The sequence below is a fragment of the Rhinolophus sinicus genome, chromosome 18 (assembly GCF_057876585.1).
Source record: "Rhinolophus sinicus isolate RSI-liver-muscle chromosome 18, RSI-T2T, whole genome shotgun sequence".
NCBI lineage: Eukaryota > Metazoa > Chordata > Mammalia > Chiroptera > Rhinolophidae > Rhinolophus > Rhinolophus sinicus.
This window is the reverse complement of record NC_142518.1, coordinates 27,008,787-27,021,536: the sequence shown is the minus strand read 5'-3', so window position 1 is coordinate 27,021,536 and position 12,750 is coordinate 27,008,787. Positions and strand designations below refer to the sequence as shown.

The 12,750-nt window shown below is 34.5% G+C and overlaps 1 protein-coding gene across 1 annotated transcript in view; it reads right to left on the bottom strand.

Moving 5' to 3' along the window:
- Positions 1-12,750, bottom strand: part of CFAP47 (cilia and flagella associated protein 47) — a 372,118-nt gene that overhangs the window by 332,611 nt on the left and 26,757 nt on the right. Inside the window, exons 9-10 of the mRNA XM_088794865.1 lie at positions 3,347-3,536; positions 2,405-2,618 (exon numbers count right to left, since the gene is read on the bottom strand). Coding sequence (XP_088650991.1) covers positions 2,405-2,618; positions 3,347-3,536 — 404 coding nt within the window. The remainder of the gene's footprint in view (positions 1-2,404; positions 2,619-3,346; positions 3,537-12,750) is intronic.

The window sequence follows — 12,750 nt, the reverse complement described above, 5'->3', positions numbered from 1 at the left end:
AGCCAGAAAATAACTGGACTAAATTTTGTATTTCCATAGTATGGATAAGTGCGAACTGAAAAAAATAATTATGGCTATGGGATAAATATGGGATAAATAGGAAATACTTAGCCTTCTTCAAAAAATTGTAACAGTTTTAGATCATCTGATTAATATTGATTTAGACAGAAATGTTAACATTAAATGAACACATTATATCTCTACGTACATATATTTGTCTAAGCATAGGAAAGAATTAAAAAGGACATATTAAAAACTTGTTTCCTACAATGGAATATTATTCAGCCATAAAAAATTGAAATCTTATCATTTGCAACAACATGAATGGACCTACAAGGTATTATACTAAGTGAAATAAGTCAGACAGAGAAAGACAAATACCATATGATCTCACTTATATGTGGAATCTAAAGAACAAAACAAACAAACAAACAAACAGATTCATAGATACAGAGAACAAACTGATGGTTGCCAGATGGGTAGGGGCTTGACAGCTGGGTTAAAAAGGTGAAGGGATTACGAAGTACAAATTGGCAGTTACAAGACAGTCATCCACAAAGGGATGTAAAGTACACCATGGGGATACAATCAATAATACTGTAAAAACTATGTATAGTGTCAGGTGAGTACTAGACTAATGGGGTGGGGAGACTACTTCGTAAATTATATAAATGACTAACCACCACGCTGTAGACCTTAAACTAACATAAAATAATACTGAATGTCAACTGTAATTGAAAAACAAAAATAAAAATAAATTGTTTCCTGCAGATACTTCTGCAGAGTGGGACCGTGTGCAATGAGCCAGAGGGAGGGATTTTCCCTTTTTATATCATACAATAATTTAAAATGGAATCTGAGTGATTTTTATGCTTCTGTGTTTTATGGTACTTGTCAAATAAAAAAGAGAAAGGCTAATGTGGATGGAATTGTAAAATAAAATAATAAGACAGACTATATAAAAACCCAGAATTTTCCAATTATCAATAATAAAACAATTATGGCCTAAAAATCAAACAGTATTGTAAGAAAATGACTATAAAATTAAGTGAGTTTAACGACTCACCAAAGGTAAAGAGACAAGTAGAGAAAGTCCAGGGAGGCACATTATCAAGTTGAGGTAGTCTACTACCATGTTTCCCCGAAAATAAGACCTAGCCAGACAATCAGCTCTAATGCGTCTTTTGGAGCAAAAATTAATATAAGACCCAGTTTTTTTTTTTTTTTTAAAGATTTAATTGGGGAAGGGGAACAGGACTTTATTGGGGAACAGTGTGTACTTCCAGGATTTTTTTCCAAGTCAAGTTGTTGTCCTTTCAATCTTAGTTGTGGAGGGTGCAGCTCAGCTCCAGGTCCAGTTGCCGTTTCTAGTTGCAGGGGACACAGCCCACCATCCCTTGCAGGAGTCAAACTGGCAACCTTGTGGTTGAGAGCCTACTGGCCCATGTGGGAATCGAACCAGCAGCCTCTGGAGTTAGGAGCATGGAGCTCTAACCGCCTGAGCCACTGGGCTGGCCCCAAGACCCAGTCTTATTTTACTATAATAGTATATATAATATAAGACCCGGTCTTATAATATATAATATAGTATAACATAATAATATAATATAATACAATACTGGGTCTTATATTAATTTTTGCTCCAAAAGACGCATTAGAGCTGATTGTCCGGCTAGGTCTTATTTTCGGGGAAACATGGTAGCAGCACATAAGCAGACAGAAAAAAAACCCATTTCAGTTTCAAATGTGTAAAAACTATTCCCGATCTAATGGCCCAGATAAAGATGCCAGCATGCCTGGGTTTCTTCTCACAAAGCATTGATTAGTAAGGTACAATTTCTTTGAGGTTTGGATAAATTTACATTGAGGTTTAACATGACTTACAATACTAATAGGGGAGGTTTTAGTTCAATTTTGGAAAGGTTATTGGAAATCTGACTTTGAGGGGATGGAACAAAGATGATAATGATGACAAGGATGACTGGTTTTTCACAATTTTATATGTTATTACTATTTTTTTTTAATCTTAGATAAATTCAAGCTCTCAACCATATTCAATGAACCTGACTACTGTGAGGACATGATACATTTCCAAAAGTGATTATTTCTATTATTATTCTAGTCTTGTCAACAGCATCTTGTAAGAATCATCTGGTAAACCTTTCACTTCTTGGCAAATACACAGCAGAGGTGATGAGAGATTAGATGAAGCAATACTGTAGCATTCAACAATCATCTCCTCTAATGTAAAAAAAAAAGAGAGAAGATAAATTGTATTGCTATTATAAGTATTATTATTCTTACCATCATTAGTTTGTTACAGCAGGATCTGATAAGACCTCTGCATATCACGTTGGTCACTGTCTATTTCCAAATTTCAGGTTTTTAATATACAGCATGTTACCTGAAATGTTTATTCTGCTCTCCAGACTTGATACTTGCAGCTCGGTCATTGGGAAAGGCAATAAGCACATCATTTCTTGTCTCTTTACGTGAGCGATGACTGTGAATGCTTGTCATGGTTGATTGAAGCATTGCAACAGGTGCGTATTCCTTTGATTTTGCCCAATCTTTGACCATAAAGCGTCCCGTAGGATTACTGATTAGAGGTAATACATCTTTGATAGAATTGGATAGTAAGTTTAAATATGTTTTTCTGAATTTCAGTTTTCCAAATAACATCTGTAAGTTAATTAATACACTAGACCACTGGTTCTGAATTAAAGCTAAATCCCTACATAAACAAACAAATTAGTGAAATTATTCATTTAACAAATGGACGTACACAAAACAACTTAGCAAAATAATGCATGCGTAAAAAATAAACATAGTAACTTGAAGGACTGGGTTGGCCTATACAAAATAAATGTTTATAGGTTAAAGACAGTTAAATATCAGCAATTACATATGGCTCAATGTATAAAAGATAATTGAAGACTAGGTGAAACAGCAGCAATAAGAAAATCCATGAAATGGTCAAAACCGGTTTACATTATAGACTCAAACAAAAAAGTAGAAGGATAAAAATAAAAAACTAAAATATTAAGTAAAGTTTACAGCTCACTAAACCAGTGTATTCAGAGTGTGAATCCTCAAAATGGCGGCATTAGCATCTACTGGGAACACGTTAGAAATGCAAATCCTTGGGCTCTAACAAAGACCTAGTTAATAATCAATGCTGGGATATAGGCCAGTGATTTTAACAAACTTTCTAGGTGGTTTTGAGGCATTCAAAAGGTAAGAACCACTAGATTAAACCACATTTGATACATACAGCAAAGCAATTAACATATTAAGATAATCCTATATTAACCTAAAAAAAAAGTAAGCATCCATAATAGCTTACCAGGACTACTTTTCATCACAACTTTATCGATATCAAGTCTGCAGACACTGTTGAAAATTAAATTTATTTCATGAAAAGGTTTCAGCGACACAGACTGAAAATTATCATCTGCCACCGGGCCAACAATCTCTAAGACCTGCTTCACTTTGAACTCTCCAAGTTGATGTGGAACGAACGAACACCTCACTTCCTAAAAAAAGAAGAAAAGTAACCAGCTGCTATAAGCTAAATGTTTCTGAACCCCCAGAACTCATGTTTAAACCTAATGCCCAGTGTGACTGAAGTAGATGGGGCTTTTGCAGTATGATTAGGTCATGAGAACAGAGCCCTCCTGAATGGAATTAGTGGTCTTATAAAAGAGGGCCCAACCGAGCTCCCTATCACCTTCCACCACATAAGAATACATGGTTTGCAACCAGAAAGAGAGCCCTCACCTCATCATGTTAGTATCCTGATATAGGACTTTCTGTTGTTTATAAACTGCACAGCCTGTGGTATTTTCTTATAGCAACCCAAATAGATTAAGAAAACAATACTGTATTGTTAGAAAATTAAAAAAAGCAAATTCAAAAAAAATATTTACAAAATTTTAGGGGAGCTAGTTCATCATGGTGACATGAAAGTGCTTTAGAAATGCCATATACCGTATTGCTAAACCTTTATGATACATATTACTGGAAAATTATTTGAGAAAAAATTAAGAACAATGATATTAAACCACTTCCAGAATGGCAGATTAAGGAGCTCCAGAAATCTACTCTTCTACAAACAGAAAAAGATCACTGGAATAAATGTCAAAATCAACTTTTTTCAGATATTTGAAAATTACCTAAAAGCTTGCAAATATTCAAGGCGTGTTTATTTAAGGAAAAAAAATGGCTGAATATCTGAAAAAATATAAGGTTCTGTGGTATTTTTACTTGCTGTAATCCCATCCTCCTGTTCCCAGTTTTGTGCTCTCCTTGAAAAACAACAGCCTTGCAACCATGGTAGCTGTGAAAACTATTAGCCTAGCAGCCAGTGAGAGAGAAGAATGTGTTTGGAGCTCTCCCAAAACTCCATCACCAGAAAACTGTCCCTCTTTGTCCTATCTGGAAGCTAGCTAAAAAGTCTATTATGAGGGCATGTCTTTAACTGACCTGACTCGGAGCTCCTTCTCTGTGAACAACTCTCCCCCCTAAAGTTTTGCACACACACGCCCTCCCCCAAGAAAAAAACATCAGCAGCAATTGTTGAAGATCACAGCAACCTGAGGCAGCATGACCATTTCAGGCTACTAACAGGCTAACCAAAACAAAACAAACAAAACAGAAAAGGGAAAGAAAAAGAAAAAAAAAAAAGCACAAAATAATCAGAGGGTATTTGCAAAACTCTGACATACTCCTGGGAATCTAGATTGTCATACACATGTGCAGGAGAGTGTATCTCCCCAGGAAAATTTTGAGAAAGCTCTAACTTCTCACTTCTAGCTGGCTTTGAGACTCTATATAATGAGGAATTGAAGACCAGAAGGAGTGTTAAACTACCTCACAAAACACTGAAGACATGCCCCACCCAGCACACTTACACATGTGCCCCTGGCAAGGCTGAGACATTAATACAAAGAATTTAAGAGAATCTCTGAAATTAACTGAGCAGATACTTGATTGGCTGCACATAACAAAGATAACAACAGAAGTAGTCAAGAAAGTCACTAAACAGACAAAACAACAACAGCAAGGATAATAAATTCTGGGGGATGTCTGATTTCCAGTTGCCAAATGATATCATTTAAAAATGCTTAGTTTTCAACAGAAAATTATGAGACACACAAAGAAATAGGAAAGTATATCCAAAACACAGGAAAGATAAAGTATATAGAAACTGTGCCTGAGGAAACCAAAATGTTGGGCTTACTGACAAAGATAATAAGTCGACTATTATATTACAAATATGTTCAAAGGACTAAAGGAAAACACATCTAAAGAATTAAAGGAAGACATCAAAATCAATGGCAATAAAAGTAAAAATAAACAAGTGAGACTATATCAAACTAAAATGCTTCTATACAGAAAAGGAAGCAATCAATAAAATGAAAAGGCAACCTACAGAATGGGAGAAACAATGGTAAATAATATAAATGATAAGGGGATAATATCCAAAATATATAAAGAACTTACACAACTCAATAGCAAAAAAACCCAAACAATCCAATTAAAAAATGGGCAGAAGGTCTAAATAGACATTTTTCCAAAGAAGACATACTGATGGCCAACAGGTACATAAAAAGATGCTCAACATCACTAATTATCAGGGAAATGCAAATCAAAACCACAATGAGATACCACTTCACACCTGTTAGAATGGCTATCATCAACAAATCAAGAAACAACAAGTGCTGGTGAGGATGCAGGGAAAAGGGAACCCTTGTGCACTGCTGGTGGGAATGTAAATTTTCACATCCACTATGGAAAACAGTTTGAAGGTTTCTCAAAAAATTAAAAATAGAACTACTATATGACCCAGCAATTCTACTTTTGGATATTTATCTGAAGAAAATGAAAACACTAATTCAGAAAGATATATGTAGGGCCGGCCCGGTGGCTCAGGTGGTTAGAGCTCCATGCTCCTAACTCCAAAGGCTGCCGGTTCGATTTCCACATGGGCCAGTGGGCTCTCAACCACAAGGTTGCCGGTTCAACTCCTCGAGTCCCGCAAGGGATGGTGGGCTGTGCCCCCTGCAACTAGAAAACGGCAACAGGACCTGGAGCTGAGCTGCGCCTTCCACAACTAAGACAGAAAGGACAACAACTTGAAGCTGAATGGTACCCTCCACAACTGATATTGAAAGGACAACAACTTGACTTGGAAAAAAGGCCTGGAAGTACACACTGTTCCCCAATAAAGTCCTGTTCCCCTTCCCCAATAAAATCTTTAAAAAAAAAAAAAAGATATATGTACACCCCCATGTCCACTGCAGGACTATTTATAATAGCCAAGACATGGAAACAACCTAAGTGCCCACTGACTTGGATAAAAAAGATGTGGTATCAATGTACAATGGAATATTATTCAGCCATGAAAAAAGAAGGAAATCTTCCCATTTGTGACAACATGGATGGACCCTGAGGGCATTATTCTAAGTGAAATGAGTCAGGGAAAGATAAATCCCATATGATCTCACATATATGTGGAATCTTTTTTAACAATGAGCTCATAGATACAGAGAAAAAATTACTGGTGGTTGCCAGAGACAAGGGCTCGAGGGTGGAAGAGGGTGGACAAGATGGGTGAAGAGGGTCAAAAGGTACAAATTTTCAGTTATAAAATAATAAGTCATGTGTATGTAATATACAGCATGGTGACTATAGTTAATAACACTATAGTGTATATTTGAAAGTTGCTAAGAGAGTAAATCTTCAGTTTCTCATCACAAGGAACAAAATTTTTGTACCTGTGTATGGTAACATATTAGCTATACTTATTGTGATTATTTTGCAATAATTTAAGTTTCGAATCATTATGTTGTACACCTAAAACTAATTTTTCATGTCAATTATACTTCAATTTAAAAATTAAAGTAAATGTGAAGACAACATCTCACAAAATAGAGAATGTCAATAAAGTATAGAAATTGTTAAAAAGAACAACTAAAGAGACAGAAATGTGGGAAACTCAGTAATATGTAAAAGTTACATAATACACTCCTATGTAACCAATGGGTCAAAGAAATCTCAGAGGAAATTAGAGAATACTTTGTGATGAAGGAAAACTAAAACACAACATACCAAAACTATGGGTGCAGCAAAAGCAGTGGTGAGAATCAAGTGTATAGCTGTAAGCACCAATATTAAAAAAGAAAACAGCCTTTAATCAATAACCTAAACTTCCACCTTGGGAAACAGAAAAAAGAAGAGCAAAGTACACCCAAACTGGAAAAAAGAAAAGAATAAAGACAAAAACAGTAATACACGAAAATAGAGAATTGAAAAGAATAGAGAAAATCCATAAACCTGCAACTGTGTCTTTTAAATAAATGATCAATGATACTAAAAAAAAATTCAGCTAGACCCACCAAGCAAAAAAAAAAAAAAGACTCAATTTACTAAATTCAAGAATGAAATAGAGGACATCACTATCACCTTTACATAAAAAAAAAAAAAAAGGAGTATGAGGAAATATGATGAACAATTGTATGCTAACAAATTAGATAATATGGACAAATTCTTAGGTGAGAACTTCTGAAAATGATTCTAGAAGAAATAGGAAATCTGCACAGCTGTAGGATAACAAGACATTAAATTAGGAATCAAAAAACTTCTGACAGAAAAGCCCAGAATCAGATGGCTTTGATGGTGAATTGTAACAAACATTTAAAGAAGAATTAGCACCAATCCTTCACAAACTATTCTAAAAATTGAAGAGGAAAGATGACTTTCAAACTTGTTCTATAATACCAGTTTTACTCTAACGTCAAAACCAAAGATATTCAAGAAAAGAAAATTACAGACTAATGTCTCTTAGGAATATGCATGCAAAATTCCTCAACCAAATACTATCAAACTGAGTCCAACAATCCAACAATACATAAAATGGATTACTCACCATGTGCAAATGCAATTTATCCCAGGTTTAAAATGTGAATATCAATCTATATAACATCCCACCTTAATAGAATAAAGGACAAAAACCACATTATCACTGTAATAGACATAGAAAAAGTATCTGAGAAAATGTAACACATTTTCACAATAAAAACATCAAAAAAACTTCGAACAGAACTTCTCAAGTTTTATAAAGGCAATCAATGAAACATACTTAAAGGTGAGAGACTAAAAGCTTTCACCTTGAATTACAAACAAGAAAAACATCCTCTCTTGTCACGTCTATTTAATACTATACTGGAAGCTCTAGCCAAGGCAATTAGGTAAGAAAAAAATAAATAAAATCCATCTAGGTTGGAAAGGAAGATGTAAAATGATCTCTATTCACAGGTAACATCTTGTATCTCAAAGAATCCACTAAAAAACTATCAGAACTAATAAAGGAGTTCAAGGTACAGGAAACAAAGTCAATATACAAAAATCAGAAGTATGTCCATACAATAGAAAATTAATTTTTAATTCATTTTAATTAGTTGACTTTTGATTAATTTTAATCAATTAGTTAACTTTTAATTAATTTTATTAATTGATTTTTAAATTGATTAAAATTAAGAATAAAATTTCATTTACATTGAATCAAAAATAAATTATGTAGAAATAAAGTTTTAAAAATTATAAGACTTGTACATAGAAACTATAAAACACCATTAAAAGAAATTTTAAAAGACATAAATAAATGGAAATATATCCAATTTTCATGAATTACAAGATTTAATATGGTTAAGATAGCAACTCTCCCAGATGTATAGATTTAACACAATTTTTATCAAAAATCCCACCTGCTGGGTTTTTTTTATTGTTTGGTTTTTTTGTGTGTTTTTTTTTTTGGGGGGGGGGTTGGGTTTTTTTGCACAAATTGGTAAACTAATTCTAAAACTCATATGAATTTTCAAGGGTCCCAGATTGCTCAAAAATATTTCTTAAAAAGAGCAAACTTGAAGGACTCACATTTCCCACTTTTAAAAATTACTACTACAATACTGATTAGTACATTGTCGTAGTACCATAAAAATAAACACAGATAAATAAAATAGAATTGTGAGTTCAGAAATGAACTCTTACATTTATAGTCAATTGATTTTTTTAATAAGTGTACCAAGATTCTGGGATAACTGATCATCTATATGTAAAAGAATAAATCTGGACCTCTGAAGAACATCATATACAATTCAAGTTGGATAATACATTTAAATGTATGAGCTGAAATTCTTAGAGAAAAACTTGGGACCGAATCTTAATGACCTTGGATATTCTACGATTACCTAAAAGCACAAGAGACAAAAGAAAACTTAGAAAAATTGCACTTAATTTTCAAACTTTTGTATTTCAAAAAACACTACCAACAAAGTGAGAAGATAACCCACAGAATGGGAGAAAATATTTATAATTCATATATCCAGTAAGGGACTTGTAATCCAGAATACAGAGAACTCTTGCAAATCAACAACAAAAGGATAACTATCCCAATTAAAAATGAGTAAAGGAGAGTTATTAGTTTTCTATTGTTGCAATAATAAATTATGAACAACTTTCTGGGCTAAAACTACTCAAATTTCTTTTCTTCTACTTCTGTAAGTCAGAAGTCTGATTCAAGTCTCAATAGACCAAAACGCAGGTTTCAGCAGTACTACATTCATCCCTGAAGGCTCCAGTGGAGAATCCATTTCCTTATATTTTCCACCATCACATTCACTGGCTCATCATCCTCCCCTTCCATCCTCAAAGCCAGCAATGGATGTTCAAATCTTTCTCACATCACATCGCTCTGATACTGATACTTTTCTTGCCTCATATTTCCACTTTTAAGGACCCCTGTCACTATATTGGCCCACTCAGATAATACAGGCTCATATTCCTATATTAAGGTCACCTGATTATCACCATTAATTCCAATTAAAACCTGAATTCTCCTTTGTTATGGTACATCACATATTCACAAATTCCAGAGATCAGAATAAAAACATTTTTAGGCACCCATTATTCTGCCTATCATAGACATGAATAAACATTTTTCTAAAGAAGATGTACAAATTCACAATAAGTGCACAAAAAGAAATTCATCATCATTAGTCATTAGGGAAATGTAAATGAAAGCCACAGTGACATTCCACTTTGCATCCACTAGATGGCTATATACAAAAAGAAGGACGTTAACAAATATGGGCAAGGCTGTGGAGGTTTAGAATGCTCATTTCTTGCTGGCAAGAGTGCAAAATGGTGCAGTCTCTTTAGAAAACAGTGTGAAAGTTTCTCAAAAAGTTAAACACAGAGTTATCATATGACTCAACAATCCCAATCCTACGTATATATTGAACATATTGAAAACCAGTCCATATGAATTTTTGGCTTTTTTTTTTGTAAAGAATGCCAATGGGGTTTTGATAGGGATTACAATAAACTTTGGGTACATACTTTGGGTAGTACAGACATTTTAAAATATTAATTCTCCCAATCCATGAACACAGGATGTCTTCCCATTTATCTGTGTCTTCTTTAAGTTGCTTTGTCAATGTTTCATAATTTTCATTGTACAAGTCTCTCACCTCTTTAGTTAAGTTTTTCCTAAGTATTATATTATTTTTGTTCCTATCATAAACACAAAAGACCCTGAATAGCCAACGCAATTTTAAGCAAGAAAATGAAAGGTGGAGGCATCACACGTCCTGATTTCAAACTATATTACAAAGCTACAGTTATCAAAATAGTATGATACTGACTGGCATTTAAAAAAAGACATAAATCAATGGAACAGAATAGAGAGCCCAGAAATAAATCCATGCATTTATGGTCAACTGGACTGCAACAAGAGTGCCAAGAACAGTCTCATTAATAAATGGTGTAAATACTAGAAATCCACACGCAGAAGAATGGAATATTATTCGGTCTTAAAAAAGAAGGAAATCCTGCCATTTGAGACATGGATGAACCTAGAGGACATTATGTTAAGTGAAACAAGCCAGACACAGAAAGACAAATACTGCATGATCTCACTTATATGTGGAATCCAAAACAGTCAAACTCAGGAGAGACTAGAATGGTGGATGCCAGAGGTGGAAGGGAGGGGGGAAATAGGTATATGTTGCTCATAGGGTACAAAGCTGCAGTTATGCAAGATGAATAAATTTTGGAGATCTAATGTACAGCATGGTGACTACAGTTAACAATACTATACTGTGTACTTGAAATTTGTTAAGAGGGTAGATCTTAAGTTTCTCGCCATAAACAAAAAATCTTAACAATGTGAGGTGATGAACATATTAATTAGCTTGTGGTGATCATTTCACAAAATATAGATCCATCAAACATCCAGTTGTTCACCTTAAATATATACAATTCCTATTTGTCAATTATACTTCAATAAAGCTGAGAACAAAATGTTGAGAATAAAATTAAGGAAATGTGGGGCAAATACAAACTGTATATTTACTGCCACATGCCTTCAGTGCACTTTGATCAAAATTTCTTAATATTTCATTTTTGTTTAATTATATATTTGGTGTCTATAATAAAAAAATACATACATAAATTAAGAAAACCTGTCCATACAAAAACCTGCTCATGAAAAAAACTTGCACATGAATGTTTATAGTACCATTATTCATAATAGCCAAAAGGTGGAAACAACTCAAATACCTGATAGTGGGGAAAAAGTAAAATGGAATAAACACTGCTGAGAGAGACACTTTTAAAATAGTCAGGAGGCGATTAAGGAAGTGGGCCCTATGCCTCCACACATCTCAGTTCTGAGCTGCTTTTAAATTGCTAAGCCTGTTGCTAAACTCAGCTCAAGGCCAAGCAATAAACAGCGTGGGGCCATAAACATCCTGGAACAACTGCTACATGGACATATATGGACTTTATTTCCTTCCTTGTAGTTTTCACCTCCCTTGTTTACATACTGAAACTAACCAATTCCTGTGAACTAGCCAGCAATCCTTCATTTGCATGAAAGAATTACATCTTGTGGTTTTTGCCTTTACAAGCGCAGCCTTTCCTTGTTCTCTCCAGAGTGCAGTTGGGTTACTACCTGAGTCTGTGTCTCTGGGATTCGTATCTTTTAAGACTCCTTAAGTAAACTCTGAATTTGTTTTATAGCCTCAGATCTTTATTGGGTAACTAACCCATCAACTGACGAATACATAAAGAAAAAGTAGGGGGCCGGCCCGGTGGCTCAGGCTGTTAGATCTCCGTGCTCCTAACTCCGAAGGCTGCCGGTTCGATTCCCACTATGGGCCAGCGGGCTCTCAGCCACAAGGTTGCCGGTTCAACTCCTCAAGTCCCGCAGGGATGGTGAGCTGTGCCCCCTGCAACTAGAAAATGGCGGCTGGACCTGGAGCTGAGCTGTGCCCTCCACAACCAAAAAAAAAAAAAAAAGAAAAGGTAGTATATCTATACAATGGACAGCAATTTGGCCAAAAAAAGGAATGAGGTCCTGATACATAATCCAACATTGATGCATCCTGAAAATATTATGCTAAATCAAAGAAACCAGACAAAGTCTCTTTATCTATGATTATATTTATATGCAATATCAAGAACAGGAAAATTCAGCGAGATAAAAAATAGATTAAGTGGGTGTCAGAGGCTGAGGATGAGAAGAGTGATAAGAATGTTCCAGAATTAGATAGTGTTGATGTTTGCACAACTCTATGAATGTACTAAATACCACTGAGCTGTATACATTAAATGTGTGAATTTTATGTTATGTGAATTATACTTGAATAAAGCTGGTATTTAAAACAAGAATAATCTCACCACACT